A 16,678-nucleotide genomic window follows, 5' to 3' on the forward strand; every position below is an offset into this window, starting at 1 on the left:
TTAATAGAAAAGATTACTTCTTGCTCATGATATTATTTTAAGTTGCTGGGCAGTTCAGCTCATATCTAATCTTGTTATATATCTCAGGAAGGATATATATACTGATTTCTTCAGCTTTTTTTACTTTCTCAAATAAATTCTACCTCAGGTTTTCTTTGTCAATCCATGATTCCTGACTTTGAATTTCACATTGAGAGGTATTAAGAACATAAAAAGATCAAGGTTTTATTGATCATTGTAATTTTCGTGCTTGTGGATTGTTATTCTTTATGTTTGGTTTTTGATTTAATTGATAATTATAATTTGTGTGCTTGATTGTTTTGTCCCCATTTTTATACATCCTATATACGTAGGCAACTGTTTTTTGGTATCAATAAAGTTTCACTATTTATCAAAAAAGTAAGTAAACAAGATCAAGATTTATGTAAGTAGTAACTGGAAAAAAAAAAATATCCACAAAAGACATGGCAAAGCCTGGAATAAGTAAAGAAATGATTTTAACTATATTGTGTAACAAACCATAATATTGATGTCTTGCCCACCTCTGCATCTTCTGACAATGATGGTTGCTAATATAGCCAAAGATCATACATTTTTATAGTGATGATTTCAATTAATTCTGTTAATAAGTAAAACTAGTTTGCAAACTCACATTACTCACCTTATCTTTGAATTCCTTTACAACCCTGAGAAGACAGCTTCTTCAAATGAAGAATCATTTATACTCAATGTAAAACATGGTTTTGTCTAAGCTGAGAAGATTTAATTGTTTTTCTTGTCTTATCTTATATTGTCTATTTAGTTAGAAATCTCTCTCTCGCCTCCTGGTACTGGTTTGAAGTGTTTCATTGTTTGCTTATCGGTCTTGTAGGCGGTGCTACATTCGTTTCATTAGAAAGGTGAATGAGAAGAAGGGGATAGAGGGTCAAGAAGAGACTAGAAAAGCTTTTGATTTTATGCTCAGCTATCTTGGTGCGTTATCTCTCTTAAGCCCTTTAAGATGTTTGTTAATGTAGCATTTTATTCATAATTGTTAATTTTTTTGGAAAATTGCAAAAATTTTAGTTCTTTTGGCAGTAGTATTTTGTTTTGTTTGTTTTGATATTAACGTTTTTTTGGAAAATGAGTTATTTTTCAAAAAGTATTTTCTAGAAAATTATCTCATTTTCCTGTGTTTGGTAGTGAGTAGCGACCTGGAAAATGTGAATCTTTACTCCTTTGATACGACTTATTTTTAGAGGTTTTTTTTCCGATAAATTTTTTGGAAAACAAAACTCTCTTTTTTTTATTATTTTATTATTATTTTTTACTTATCAAAAGAAAGATAGAGAAAGATAGGGTTGTTTTCCAAAAAAATTTATTGGAAAAAAACCTATAAAAATAAGTCACATTTTCAATAGAGTTTTCCATTGATCAAAGATAGTTTTCCTTTGTTCTATTTTCTTTTACGCTACCAAACAAAGGAAACGTGAAAAAATATCTTCACATAATGTTTTCTATTGAAACAAATGAAGTGACGATCACATGGCGATATGAATTTCTTGAACAAAGGTATTGACATCCCATAAAACGAGAAAACCATCTTCACATAAAGTATCTAAAGAATACTCAAGTGTATCCCTAAGAAACTTGCCTTAGATTTTTGGTAGATCTTAATCAAAGGTATTGACATCCCATGGCAATCTGAATTTATGATAGTGGTTTTGATTATTTTACTCTGCGGAATACAGGTAGGAGTGTAAATTATATTTCCTAAAACCCATTTGAGGTGAAAAGATATAGAAGGAAGTATGTGTTAATTCTTTGAGATCTCCCGTTTCTCATTTATAGAGCAACAGAAGTGCCTCAAAATTTTATTTAATTATGTGTGGAACTTTGATTTCCTCAAAATTTAGTGTGCTTCTAAGGAGTCTGAATGCAATGGTTCAATATATTCTTGGGGGAATTGGTGATTATGCTAGTGTGGGGTTCTGAGTATAAAAGTTGTCTTGGTGATTTCTTCTGTTTTGAGAATTGTGTTGGATCAAGGGAAAAGTTCTGTTTAAGTAAGAAATTTTGTTCCGTTGCTAATACATGAGTCTGTAAGGTAAGGCTTAAGACTTCTAATATTTGTCTTGATTCTACTTTTATCAAGGCTATATTGTCCAATGCAGCCATGAGCACAGTTATGCTTCTCACTCGTGTTGCAGAGTTCAACTTTGGTCAATGAATGCTCCAAATTATCTTGAATACTTATTCAGCTTTTTGAGATTTTTTAGATTTTAAGCTGTGCAAAATTGTTCAAGTAATCATGCAGGAAGAGAGATTCAACCAATGTTTTGATAGTCAAATTGCATCACTCATAAAATTGTTGGGGCATTTGATGTCTACCAGACTGGACTAAAAGTGAAATGTAATGTTTAAAAGGATTGTCCTTATAGTTAGAGAAAATTATGGAGAGGAAAAAGATATTGACAAATTACAACCCATCTCTTAGGAAATAGTTTTGTCTAGACTGAACTCTGAGATTAAATTGCAGTGATGTATTCTTTTTCAGAAGGTTCTTTTTGGAAAACAAAGTCATTAAAAGGCAAATGAGAAACCTTTAAACTAGAAGAAAGATTAAATTAATCTTCTGTCAGTCTCATGCGCTTATGGAGATAGGTTGTAATCACAAAAGACCAGCAAGAGGGGGGGGGGGGGGAAGTTGACAAGCTGTATATAGGTGGAATATCCTTCTTGTTTGCATACATGCAGGAGTAAGTGAGGGATTCATTTAGTTAATCTACGATAACAGTTCTTGTACCATCTCAAAAAAAGAAAAAAGAAAAACGAAAACTTATCATACAAGTAGAAGTATGTAATTAAGATGGATTCATCTACTGAAAAGACTAAACTACATTACTAATATTGAGCGATCTGATTGTTCTTATACTATGCATGTGTTTTCAGGAGCAGATATAGCATCTGGGCCTGTCTGGATGGAGTACATCACCTTCTTAAAGACATTGCCGGTTTGTTGGCTTCTCCCTTTCTCTTTTCCACATTGTATGATTGCACTATGGGTAGAATGAACCAGTAATGCTATTCAATTAATAGATTTGTTGTTTTTATTGTCATTTCCATATTAAAAATGAGATGATCATTGATGCAAGGAGCACCAAAATCATTTAAGATTTTATTTTTTAATTTGAAATTATTTTTGGTTTTGAATTTGGGTTTTTTAATATTAAGGATTTCATGGAATTTAATTGGATATTTCCATGAGTGTAATCCTTGAAACCCTATTTAACTAATGCTCTTGTATGGGTGAAGGATATTAGATTTTGAATAAAAATTTATGAGTTGAGAATGTGTTTCACCTTCGTTTGGTGCTGATGCCAAACACACTTAGGTACTGATGCCTAAATTTTCTTTGCTTGGTGCTCATTCCAAGCAAACCCCTAGGTGCTAATTCCTAGGGTTTTCCTTTTTCCCTTTGCTCAATTTCCCCTTTTATCTTCATTTGATATTGTCTGGCATCAATTATGCAGGCTCAAAACACTCAGGAAGAGTCCCAAAGGATGACTGCTGTTAGGAAAGTATACCAAAAGCTATCGTCACTCCTACTCATCACATTGAACAACTTTGGAAGGACTATGAGAGCTTTGAAAATTCTGTTAGCCGCCAACTGGTAACTATTTCTGGATTGCAATTTTAACTTGAACTAGTTGGTATTAAATGTATGTAGTTATTCATATGTTATGCATGTGTATTTTACAATCTAGAAGGGGATATTTTTCTAAAAATTGGCACCTGATGATATGGTATTATGCAGGCCAAAGGACTGTTGTCCGAATATCAACCAAAATATAATAGTGCCAGGGCTGTCTACAGAGAGCGGAAAAAATATGTTGATGAAATTGACTGGAATATGCTTGCTGTTCCACCATCTGGTTCTTACAAGGCAAATTTCTGCTTCGTATGCTGCAATTTATAATTGTTAACCCACAGATGGTTTTAGTAGTAGTTGGTTTTTGTTATTCAGACACAATAATGGTGCATGTGCGGCCCTTGATTTTCAAAGGAAGCAAACAATCTGAAACCAAACTTTTCTTTTCTTCAACAAGCTATCTAGTCTTTGAATTTTTGCATGACTTGTTTGTACAAGTGTCTAAGAAAACATGCTGCAAGGATTTGCCTTGATATTCTAAGGCAAGATGTTTATATGCTTTTCAGTCTTAAGGAAGAGGTCAATGTGCCTGTTCTTATTCATAAGGAAAAAAAAAAAAAAAAAAAAAAAAAAAAAAAAAACGAGGCAAACATTCCTGCATTGGTTTGTGGAAAGTGAAACAAATTGCACCACTTTTAGCTGTGTTCCAAGCCCATGATACTTGTTTACTTGATTTATAGTATCATTTGAATGGAAATGAAGCTCTTTATAACCTCATCTCATTTGTAGATGAGAAGTTTTTATACTATATAGCAGGTTATCTGCATCTCATTTACAGATAAGAAGTTTTTATTCCATATAACAGGTTATCTGCATCTCATTGGCATATTAGAAGTTTTTATTCCATATAACATGTTATGTTTTCAGTTATATTTGTTATGGAAATTTGTAATTCGTTTTTACTTACAGGAAGAACTGCAATGGATGGCATGGAAACGGCTGTTAGCTTTTGAGAAGTAAGAAGCAGGGCCACAATGTCCTTTTGTTTCAGCAGCGTGCATCTAGATTTCAACTTAGACATAATTGTTATTATAGATGTTCACTTGTACTTCTCTATGTTGTAATGGAAGATTTATATCACTTGGGCTTTATTTAAGTTGTTGAGGGTTCAGATTTTGCAAATAAAAGAAACCTTTTCTGAAAGATATACCATATTTTTAGTGGTGTTGAAATTAATTAATGGAAGTTTTTGTTCTTGGAAATTATGTGACAAAAGTTATCAAATGCAGCAATTTTTTCAAACTTTATTCTTCTGGATAAGGAAAGTCTGTATATTCTTTTTTCTTAACTCTATATATAAAAATTGTCTCTATATACTCATAACCATTTTACTGCCATGAACTTTAATACTAAAAAATTGGCAAACATTAGAGAAAAGACACACTTTGGCAGATACTGATTATTGGTCTTAAATGGCAATCTGTTGGGTGTTATATCACAGATCTTCATCTCTGAAACTGGGCTACTCTTTACTCTCTTTCCTATATATGTTAACTTTTGAAGTGGAATTGAGATTTACAAATAGTTAAAAGAAATTTATGTGATTCAAGTTAAGGAACTTGTCTTTTTGTAGCTGTGGCATGAATTTCTTGTTTGCTTTATGGATGTTGATCTTGCTGAAACTTTCATGGAAGATTTATATATTGATCTATTTATGTGTTGCATTCCAGAGGAAACCCACAAAGGATAGACAGTGCGTCCTCCAACAAGCGAATTATATTCACTTATGAACAGGTAGGAAAAAATTTCTTCGGTATAAAGTGTCTCCATTATAATATATGAATTGAAGCATCTATCTTTGTTGGAAATCTACCTACCTTACATGCTCAAATCTTCTTAATTTTCCTAGATGTCATTTGCTTTTTAGTCTTTTAAACATACCTATTGTAAGTGGCGGATATGTTGCTACCTGAGTCAACTGCAACCTCTTGAGCATTGCTAGTTACTGCAGTTATTGAGGTGTTGCTTGCGATCTGTCTACAAGTCTCATTTATTAATTGTAGTTTTCTTCTCATGTAGTTATGAGACAAATATGTATGAATATTCTGTGTAAAGAATTATATTCAATGACAATTTTATCTATGATATACCTTATTATGTGTGGTCCATCTAAGATAAATGTGGGTAGCTGAAAACTAGTACACATGTATCTCTCTCTCCTAGCTATGTGTGTGTTGTTACAACTTATTCTGGATCTCAGAAGGAACAAGTAAAAGGAAAAGAAATAGTAAATATGTCTACGATAGGTACCTAATTTCATAAGTAGTTTCACAATTTTTCTTTACATTCTGAAGTAACTGAGAATCCTTAATTTTTTCCCTGGTCGGGGAGGTAGTTCAGGATGACTGAGAGAAAGTTTGAAGAAACAATTTTAAGAGAATACTATATTTTCCGAAGTCAATCTTTCATAAGATTATGTGCGTGTGTTGTTGTAACTTATTCTGGATCTCAGAAAGAATAAGTAAAAGGAAAAGAAAATTGTAAATATGTCTACAATAGGTACCAATTTCATATGCAGTTTTACAATTTTGCTTTACATACTGCTGTAACTGAGTATCCTTAATTTTTTTTCCTGGTCAGGAGGTAGTTCAGGATGACACAGAAAATGTGAAGAAACAATTTGAAGAGGATTCATTTTTTTCAAAGTCAAATAAAATAAAAGATGGAAAAAAAAGTAAAAAAAATTGCAACTAATATATCAGTTCTCTAGGTCAAAACATTCTTTAACTGTTTAACCAAAACATTATTGGACTGGCTGTCAGCCTTGAGAGATCTTTCTTTATTTTCTATTGCTGATTTATTAGATTTATGCAATTTTTGTTACTTTGTTTACCCCAGCATACTTGGGTGACACCTTTTTCTGATTTATATATATTTCTATTAATTATAATAAAAAAGCTGTTTAATCAACTTGCTTTTCTAAGATACTAGCTGCTTGATAAATTGTATCAAGCTTTCAAAGTCTTCCTCGATCTATGAGAGCCACCAATGAGATGTGATGAATTGAAGAAATTGCCAAGAAGTAAGATAGAGAGAATACTCTTCTATTCAAAATCAATCTTTCATAACTTGAAGTCCCAAATAGGACTCATCCCATAATCTGCTTAATTCTTTAAAGGGAATGTTTGAAATGGATGGAGAGTAGAGGAGAGTCAGGAGGCTAGAGGGAAAGGTGGTCGGAATATGCTAAAATTTAGTACATTCTGGTCGTCTTCCCTTCTCCCCTCCTCTCCTATTCCCTCCATCTCCCTCCATCCAAACATAGGGTATGATACTTGCTGGTTGCCAAATTATATTGCACTTTCAAAGTTGTTCAGATCTATGAGAGCCATCAAGTGTTGCAACCTCTATTGTTGATTTTGTTGATTCCCTTTCCTTTTGTATAAGATAATGATTATGTAATTCTTTTGGAGTACATTGTGCACTCATTCAAGGTGCATGAAGTACCTCCTCTATTTCAAAAAAAAAAAAAAAAGGCTTACTACTTATAGAAAAAAAGAAGAAGAATCAATGAGATGTGATCTATGTTTGAACTACTCATACGGCACAGTGTTTGATTACCTCTCTTGATTTGTGCGGGTTCCAAAAGGAACCTCTTAGTTTTTGTTTTCCTTAAATATGTTATTGCCTTCGCTACTCTTTGTTCATTCAGTTTTGTTATATTTGCTCATTGCATTGTGCTGGAATTCCAGTGTCTGATGTATCTATACCATTATCCTGATATATGGTATGACTATGCTACATGGCATGCAAAAACTGGTTCAATAGATGCTGCAGTCAAAGTATTTCAGCGAGCTTTGAAGGCTCTTCCTGGTAATTTGCATCTCATTTTTGTGTCCTTCACTTAAATAAGATTTATGATTATTCTGTTACTTATAAAAAAAGATTTATAATTATTCTTTAGTAACTCTCATGGCCGTCTCTTCGTAACTTGCTGTACATGGCTGGACTCTTATCAAATAGGTGTCTAGTAGTTTGATGTGAATCTTGATTTTAGGGCAGCTTTTTTGCCTTTACTTTGTATCTGGCATGGCATGTATCATTTCTTGCTTTCTTTTGCTCCTTTTTATTTTTCTCATTTGCTTTTTCTTCCTTAATATGTATGGTCAGACTCAGAAATGCTGAGGTATGCCTATGCAGAGCTGGAGGAATCTCGTGGAGCAATTCAGGTAAGTAGGACCTGACATGTTTTCTACATGCTTAAGTCCTTGGGTCTTTGTATTTGAACTTTGCTTCTGCTTTATTGCAGTCTGCAAAGAAAATATATGAGAGCCTTCTAGGGGATGGGGTTAACACAACAGCACTTGCTCATATACAAGTAGGTAACTTTGAATTGTTTAGTAGACATTTTTTTACTTCAGAGTAAGTTGTAAGTTTGACAGTTGTAATGAGAGATGGAAATGTTTCTCTTGCACGTCTCAATGAGAGAGGTTTAGACTAAATGAAAAATAGAATCTTTGGAAGTCTCATGATATTTAATTCTGAAAGTCATGGAGTGAGCCTGCATTCTGGTAAGTAGGAACTTCCAACTACAAATTCTTTAAGGTCCATAGCCCAGTTCTGCACTAAGGGTCAGTCCAAGCCAAGACTTTTGACATTTCATGATAGTTTAGTCTAAATTGGGTCAAATATGCAAAGTTTTTGTTTGTACATGCTTGTTCCTGCATGTATGTCAGTGTTGTGTTTAGAAATTTTGGTGAATCCACTGTTATCATTTATGCAAGCATAAATATATACCATGGATGACAGCAGATGCTAAATCTCTACTAGGTACTGTTGGCAATCCTCTATATATCGGTCTGTGTTTGCTCACATTACTCTCAAAGCATAATATTAAATGGTGTCGCATTAAAATTTAGATATTTGATGACATGCATATTCCACAGCTTGTCAATATACTTTTCCCATGATGGATATCATTTTTGTTTTTCATGCTGCAGTTTATTCGCTTTTTAAGGAGAACTGAGGGTGTTGAAGCAGCTCGCAAGTACTTTTTAGATGCTCGAAAATCCCCAAACTGCACATACCATGTTTATGTCGCTTATGCAATGATGGCCTTTTGTCTTGACAAAGATCCAAAGGTCCTTTTTTCTTTTTTAGTTTTAATCTTCATGTATAGTGTGCTACTCTATCTATAAAATGGTACTCCATATTGATATGGTGGGGTTGTCTTCTACAAAAGCACTGCATTACTTATCATGATTATTTCTATACTCCCCCATCCCATGTTGTTAGTCCTGTTTAGGAAACCCAACTTTGGAGCCTCATTTAATGCATTATCTTTAATAAAAAGATACAAGTTCCCAAAACCACCCTCCTTAATTTAAATTCTGGTGAAGGGGAGTATTGACTTTTTAAATAAAGTAAATGGTAAGTTAGGAAACTTATTTATCGACTTTTCAAATAGGACTTCATTTTAGGACATGGTAAAATGGAGTAAAGGACTAACAGTTTGGAATGGAATGGGTATATTATTGTGTGTTTGGAAAGCCCAAAAAAGCCAGCTTTTTGGCCTTTTTGAGCTTATTTTGGTGGGTCCCACACCATAAAAAGAAAAAATCCCCTTCTTTTCTACAGTAAGTGTATCCACACACTCTGAATTGAAAAAAATGGCCACTTTCTGCCTACTGATTGTTGTAACTTGTATGTTGGTGTTGGCCAGACATTGTGAAAGCTATCTTGTTCCAATAATATAGTGGTGAAAAAGCTAGATGAATTACAATAGTTTGGGATGATATTTGCTATTAAAGGCTTTCCTCTGCCCTTTGTCTCCTCCCCCCCTCTTTAGTGGGATGCACCTACCTAAACATATTCCTACCTTCTGGGTTTCAGAAACTAATTGACATAGATTTGGTACTTTCTGATGGTCTGTTGTGTCATGTTGGCTTAAGAGTAAATATTTATAAGCCATCATTCTTTTTTCCGCGTCCTGCAGGTTGCACACAATGTTTTTGAAGCAGGATTGAAACGGTTTATGCATGAGCCTGTATACATTCTTGAGTGAGTTCATCTATCTCGCAATCAGAAATTATGCATGTTACAGAGCTTTGATGATGGACAAATGGGATACACTACTACCATTTAGTAAAATCATTTTGTCTTATTGGTAGTTCAGCTTATAATTATCAATTATTAATGTCCTTGATGTCACAGATATGCAGATTTTTTGACACGCTTGAATGATGATAGAAATATCCGGGCCTTATTTGAGCGGGCACTAAGTTCACTGCCACCAGAGGAATCTGTTGAGGTAGACCCCAATACACACACCCATGAGCATGCATGTATTCTTGTATTATTTCCAGTTCCTAATGATTTATCTCTTAACTAGCAAGTTTATTTGACCTTATGACATATGGCTTATGTTGTTCCCTGTACTTAAGTTTTTTTAAGGATTTTATGGAGATAAGAAGAAAACATATCAATTCATCGAGGAAAGATGCTTAAATATTTGAATGGTCAAAGTCAAAGTCCAATATAAATTTAGTGGCAGTACAAGGCATTTTAATCTTGAACAGGCACTAACTTCACATGCCTGATTATTTGTTACCCTTTTTTGTGTTTGGCATGATGGATCTTTTTTATTTTCTTGGAAAATGCTACAAACAACTGGTGGTACATATTTTGAGGAATAAAAGGACTAAATGTGCGTAAGGAATTTAATTTTCAGTTAAAAGGCTATGGATTCTGAAAATGAGTTTGAAAAGACTGAAAAAGTTAGGCTAAAACTCATTTTACACTCTCTAAGTGAGGTAATTTAATTTTGGCCTTTAAAGTCTCAGTTTTGTCTAGTTTGTCCGCAAAGTTTGTATTTATTGTTAATATGGTCCTTCCATCTACTACTGTTAGTTGGAATGCTGTTAAGGCTCTAAAAATATTGTCATTTAATTTTTTTTTTCCCCAAATTTTAATACTGACGAAGGTAACCAAAATTTCTTTATTGGCTATTGGTATATTTTCGGCAAAGAGTCCCTCAAGCCTAGTTTTTGGTATTTGTAATGGGTTTTTCATATTGATACTGAGAGAATCAGAAGTTACTATGACTTGGGATTTAAAACCCAGGGGAAAGTTTGACTGATTATAATTTAGAAAGATTTCAGATCAAAATGATGACCAACCTGACTAGTGGTGATTGGATTGGTTGGTTTTCCATTATTATTATTAGTTTTTTCCTTTCTGCCCCCTTTGTTTTTCTTTTGGGATTTTGAATATTGGTTTGTGTGGGTTTGGTGGGTGAGGATGGCCTTGGACAACATATGCACCAATTCCATGGTAGTCAAGGGCGAGCTAGGTGCTTGCCTAGGTGCTCGGGCTAGGCGAGGCGCCACTAAGGCTCTAATAGGTGCATGCCTTTAGAGCCTAGGCAAGCAAGGTGACCGCCTTAAACCATGAAAAAGGTGCTAAGGTAAGAGCCTCCGTCGTTGTTGTTGGGTTTAAATTTTTATTTATTTTTATTTTTTATAGAAGGTTGTTTTAATACCTATTAATTAGATTATTAATTTACAAAAGCTTGTTATAAAACCTATTTTTAGATTGATTAATTTACATAGCTTGTTTTAAGATTTAGTGTTAGATTAATTTATTTATTTTTTGATAAATAACGTAAGAATATTATTAATAATAAAAAGATTGCCAAACCGAGTACATTGGGAATGTACTATGGAGGCACAAATCAGAAAACAAAAGAACAACGGTCAAGAAAAAAAGAAAAAGAAGAACAAGAAAAATGAGAAAAAACCACACTCCATTCAAAGAGAGTGTGTAAGAAAAAAGACTTAATCTCCAGCAAAGGTCGTTCACACCCCTCAAAGCTTCTAGCATTCCTTTCACGCCAAATGCACCAAATCAAGCATTGAGGCACTAATCTCCAAACATCAATGTGACGATGACGCGCAAACTTTCCTTGCCAAGCCTCAAACAACTCAATAACAGTGTGAGGCATAACCCATTGAATACCAAACAAACAGAAAACTAAGGACCACAACTCCCAAGCTATGAAGCTATGGAGCAATGAAGAAGAAGATGATCCACCGACTCCCCACACCTCTTACACATATAACACCAGTCAAGCACTATCACTCTTCTTTTACGAAGGTTATCTGTTGTTAAGATCTTTCCTAAGGAAGCAGACCAAGAAAAGAAAGCTACCCTTGGAGGAACCTTCGATTGCCAAATCATTCGCCATGGAAAGGAAACAAAAGTAGGAGGGTAGAAAGAGCTATAATAACCTCTAACCTCAAAACCTCTATTCCTTGCAGGTTTCCAACAAACCTTGTCTGGACCAAACCCTCGCACTGTCGAAGAATAGACCAACCCCATAAACCGGTCAAAAGCTTCTTCTTCCCAATCTTGAGGTGGACGACGAAATTGCACATTCCAGTGAAACCTCCCAGCAGACCAACCCATAACTTCAGCCACCGAGGAATCCTTTGACCTACTAAGACAATAAAGCTCCGGAAAGGCCTCTTGGAAAGTACACTCTCCACAACACACATGCTTCCAAAATTTCACTCTAGTACCATCCCCCACCTCATAAACCAGAAATTTAGAGAAGTTCAACCAGCCGCTTCTAATATATCTCCACAAGCTGACCCCATAAGGACTTGTCACCTTTTTCGTACACCAACCACCCCAAATGTTCCCATATTTTGCCTCTATAACCCTCCTCCATAAAGCCTCAGTCTCCATGCCATACCTCCACAACCATTTTCCTAGCAAAGCAGAGTTAAAATTCTCCAACCTTCTTATACCCAACCCCCAACCTGCAAAGGCCTACAAACCTTGGCCCAATTAACTAAATGTATTTTAGGTTCACCACCAATCCCATTCCATAGAAAATCTCTCTGCAATTTCTCCATACGCTTTGCCACCTTACCGGGTAAAGGAAAAAGGGAAAGAAAGTATGTAGGTAAAGAAGAGAGTGAGCTTTTAATGAGTGTCACCTTACCCCCTTTAGATAGATACATTCTCTTCCAACCTGCTAATCTCCTCTCCATTCTCTCTAAAATAGGATTCCAAACAGAAAGATCCTTAAATTTTGCGCCTAATGGAAGGCCCAAGTATTTCAAAGGCAAAGAAGATTGCCCACACCCCAATAGACCCACCAAATCCTCCAAATTGTGTACCTCACCAATAGGTACTAGTTCAGATTTTCCCAAATTAATATGAAGCCCTGACACCTCCTCAAATCTAGCAAGAATCGCTCTCAAATTAGCAATCTGAGAAGGTTCAGCATCACAAAAAATCAGAGTGTCATCTGCAAATAAAAGGTGAGACACCGTCACTGATGGACCAGCCGTACTACCCACAGAAAAGCCTGATAATTGCCCAACGGAGGCAGCCACATCCAACATACGACTTAATGCCTCCATCACAATATCAAACAACAAAGGAGATAAAGGATAAAGGATCCCCTTGCCGAAGCCCCTAGAACTTCCAAAGAAATCTGATGGGCTACCATTGATCAGGACGGAGAACTTTACAGTTGAAATGCAAAACCTTATCCATTTTCTCCATTTCTCTGAGAAACCACAACGCTGAAGCAAATACAATAAAAAATCCCAACTCACATGATCATACGCCTTCTCCACATCTAACTTACACAACACACCTGGAACTCCTGACTTCAATCTACTATCAATGCATTCAGAAGCAATCAAGACGGAATCCAAAATCTGTCTACCCTTCACAAAAGCATTTTGTGAATCCGAAACAATCTCATGCGCCACCCTACGAAGCCGATTAGCCAACACCTTAGAAATAATCTTATAAATCCCACCAACTAAGCTGATAGGCCGAAAGTCCTTGACCTCCACAACCTCCACTTTCTTGGGAATAAGAGCAAGAAACGTAGCATTAAGACTCTTCTCAAACACCGCCTGAGTATGGAAATTGTGGAATACAGCCATAATTTCTGTTTTCAAAACACCCCAACAAGACTGGAAGAATGCCATTGAAAAGCCATCCGGGCCAGGTGCTTTGTCACCATTAAAGTCAGTGATCACCCCAAACACCTCTTCTTCCTCAAAAGGCCTATTTAGCCAACTCGCATCTTCCACAGAAATACAAGAAAAATCCACATCATCTAGGACAGGTCTATGAGTCACATCCTCCAAATAAAGCCGCCTATAAAACTGAGAGATACAATTTGCTATAGCAGCCGAGTCCGAAGACAACACCCCATCCACCATAAGCCTATCAATAGAATTAACCCTCCTATGAGAGTTAGCCATGCGGTGGAAAAATTTCGTATTCCTATCTCCTTCCCTAACACAAAGAACTCTAGATTTTTGCCTCCAACTTATTTCTTCCAACAGAGTAACTCGCTCTAACTCATCACGTATTCTTCTCATTTCTACCTTTTCCTCCAATGATAAACCCCGACTCTCCTCCAAATTCTCTAGAGCACTTAGGTCCTTCCACAATTTTTTAATCTGCACTTCAACGTGACCAAACACCTCCACATTCCATCTTTTCAGATCATTTTTTAAGAGCTTTAATTTATTGGCCAGAATGAAACTTGGAGCACCATTAATCTGATAGGAATCCCACCAAGACTGGACCCTATCCACAAAACCTTCATCTTTAAGCCACATATTCTCAAATCTAAACGGCATACTCCCTCTCTGAAAAGACCCACCCTCAAGGACAATTGGAAAGTGATCCGAGCACAACTTAGACATCCGTTTTTGAGAAACTGTTGGAAACTTATCCTCCCAATCTGCAGAAAACAAGAATCTGTCCAACCTAGCCTTTGAAACAACTTCTCTAGAATTTGACCAAGTAAAAGAACCCCTTGCAATGGCAGGTCAATGAGACCCTGTTCCGAGATAAAATTGGAGAATTCCCTCATAGCCGTAGTGAAAGAATTAGACCCCAATCGTTCAGAAGGGAACCTAACCACATTAAAATCACCACCCACACACCACGGGACACTCCACCAACTATTCAAGCCACAGAGCTCCTCCCATAAAAACCTCCTATCTCTGTGTAAATTAGGCCCATAAACACCAGTAAACGCCCAAACAAACTGATTTGACACACTTGTAAACTTACAAGAAACCGAAAATCTCCCCACTGCCTCCTCCATTTTATTCACTACCCGAGTGTCCCACATCACCAACACCCCACCAGAAGCTCCACAAGAACCTAAGTAAGACCAGTCCACATGTTGGCCACCCCACAAGCTACGAATCACTGCTCTATTAATCAGCCCCATTTTGGTTTCTTGAAGACAAACCATATCCGGCCTCCATCTCCTAATCAAATTCCTTACCCTGAGTCTTTTATCCTGCTCATTCAACCCTCTAACGTTCCAGGAGATAATCTTCACATTCAATGNTAATCTTCACATTCATTGATAAGGCACAACAGCCCGCTCAGAACTTGCACTCCTTGCTTTTTTTGAATCATACTCCACATTCAACGATGACAACAAATTCTTCAACTCCCGTTGACCTTTTTGGCCTGACTTGACCAACTTCATTTGATCACCCACCCCATGTTTTTGTTTATCTTTTTTTCTGGCCTCAATGGCTAGTAACAATCCTGTAATCTGCTCCTCAAAACCTTCCAGCGAAGTGCCCACAGATTTCTTGAAAGCCTTTATCCTATTGGTTACCCATTGTGATAGTTGACATTTATCCACACTCTCCTTACTCCCAATCTCCTTCACAGGACTCGTCACCATCTCTGACGGACCTTCAGTGGCCAAAGGTACCACGACTAAAGGCTCATCACCAACCTCACAAGACCTCAACCTTCCACCAAAATCCCACAACTCACTCTCTGATCCAAGAACCACAGACAAAGAATCTACTAACCCCTCACCCTCGTCTGCCCAACTAACCCTCTGCCCTTCAGTAATACAAGATTCATTACTTGGTACATACTCACCCTCCAAACTTGAGCAAACTGACATATTATCTGAAGAACGGTACAGTGACAATGGGAGCACTAATTGCCTGCCATCACGCAATTGTAATATCCAGTCTTTAGAATTACCCCAAGACTTATCCAAATCACCGACCAAATCCTTTATAGTTGGGCCAGGTACTTGAGGTCCCTCAAAAACAGAAGTACCTGATCCTTCCGAGCCCGCAAAATCCTCATCCCCATCCTCTGATGCCACTGAAGAAGACAAAGACACCATCGCCGAAACTTTCTGGTCAGCAAGAGTCAAAACCGGTTCCGATATGGTGGCCGATGAGACCACCGGCACCAACCTCGGCCCATTCAGATCACTAATCGGCGGTATCTGAACATGGGAGGGTTGGGCCACCACCGCTGGTCCTGTCGACTCAGTGGGTGGCTGAGCTAGTGCCGTCGTGCTGTCCTCTCCGGCATGACCCACCACTTCTGACGCAACTAAGGCAGAAAACGTGCCCAGCGGTACCTTCGGCAACTTCGCAAGGTGCTCCGATGTGGTGGGTATGCTCCCTGAACTCGCTACGTCCTTCGTGGCAATGTTCTCGCTCCCACCTGAACTTGGTTTAGAAAACCCAGTCTGGTAAGAAGTCTCCAGAGGCCTTGGTCCTCTAAAGGAACTCTCTCCAGCCTCAAAAATAAATGGGCTTGACATACCCAGGCCCAAAATGGGTTTTTTATTACCCAACAAGGCTTGGGCATTCTGTTTGGCTAGGCCCAGACCCACGTTTTTATCAGCCTCACTTATCACCCATTTGCCAGCCTTTTTACCACCCTTAACAATATCCCAAGATACCCGTCTCTTTCCATATTCATCCACATACACAGTCAGCCCTCTCCCAAGCCAACGTGCCTTCCTCCAATCACTCAACTTTCCAAACTCAACCATATTTGAATTCAAATTAGTCTTCAAAGGAATCTTGAATTTATTTCCTACCGAGATTTTCTCCTCAAATTTATTCCTACCGTTAATACCACCTTCTCCACCCTCCCCACCATCCACGGCTGCCTGTGTAAAACTTCCAGCCTGAATTTCAGAAACAACAACTTGTGCTTGAGAAT

The 16,678-nt window shown here is 36.9% G+C and overlaps 1 protein-coding gene across 1 annotated transcript in view; it reads left to right on the top strand.

The window, feature by feature from the left end:
• The window catches only part of LOC112014693 (cleavage stimulation factor subunit 77), a 38,303-nt gene that overhangs the window by 4,678 nt on the left and 16,947 nt on the right, over positions 1 to 16,678 (top strand). The window contains 13 exon segments of the mRNA XM_065781653.1: positions 872 to 972; positions 2,932 to 2,993; positions 3,513 to 3,570; positions 3,573 to 3,652; positions 3,797 to 3,925; positions 4,601 to 4,647; positions 5,362 to 5,425; positions 7,384 to 7,504; positions 7,802 to 7,860; positions 7,941 to 8,009; positions 8,632 to 8,772; positions 9,627 to 9,691; positions 9,845 to 9,941. Of these exon segments, the coding sequence (XP_065637725.1) occupies positions 872 to 972; positions 2,932 to 2,993; positions 3,513 to 3,570; positions 3,573 to 3,652; positions 3,797 to 3,925; positions 4,601 to 4,647; positions 5,362 to 5,425; positions 7,384 to 7,504; positions 7,802 to 7,860; positions 7,941 to 8,009; positions 8,632 to 8,772; positions 9,627 to 9,691; positions 9,845 to 9,941 (1,093 nt within the window).

This window comes from Quercus suber, unplaced genomic scaffold, assembly GCF_002906115.3.
Source record: "Quercus suber isolate HL8 unplaced genomic scaffold, Cork oak 2.0 scaffold_274, whole genome shotgun sequence".
NCBI classification, from domain to species: domain Eukaryota; kingdom Viridiplantae; phylum Streptophyta; class Magnoliopsida; order Fagales; family Fagaceae; genus Quercus; species Quercus suber.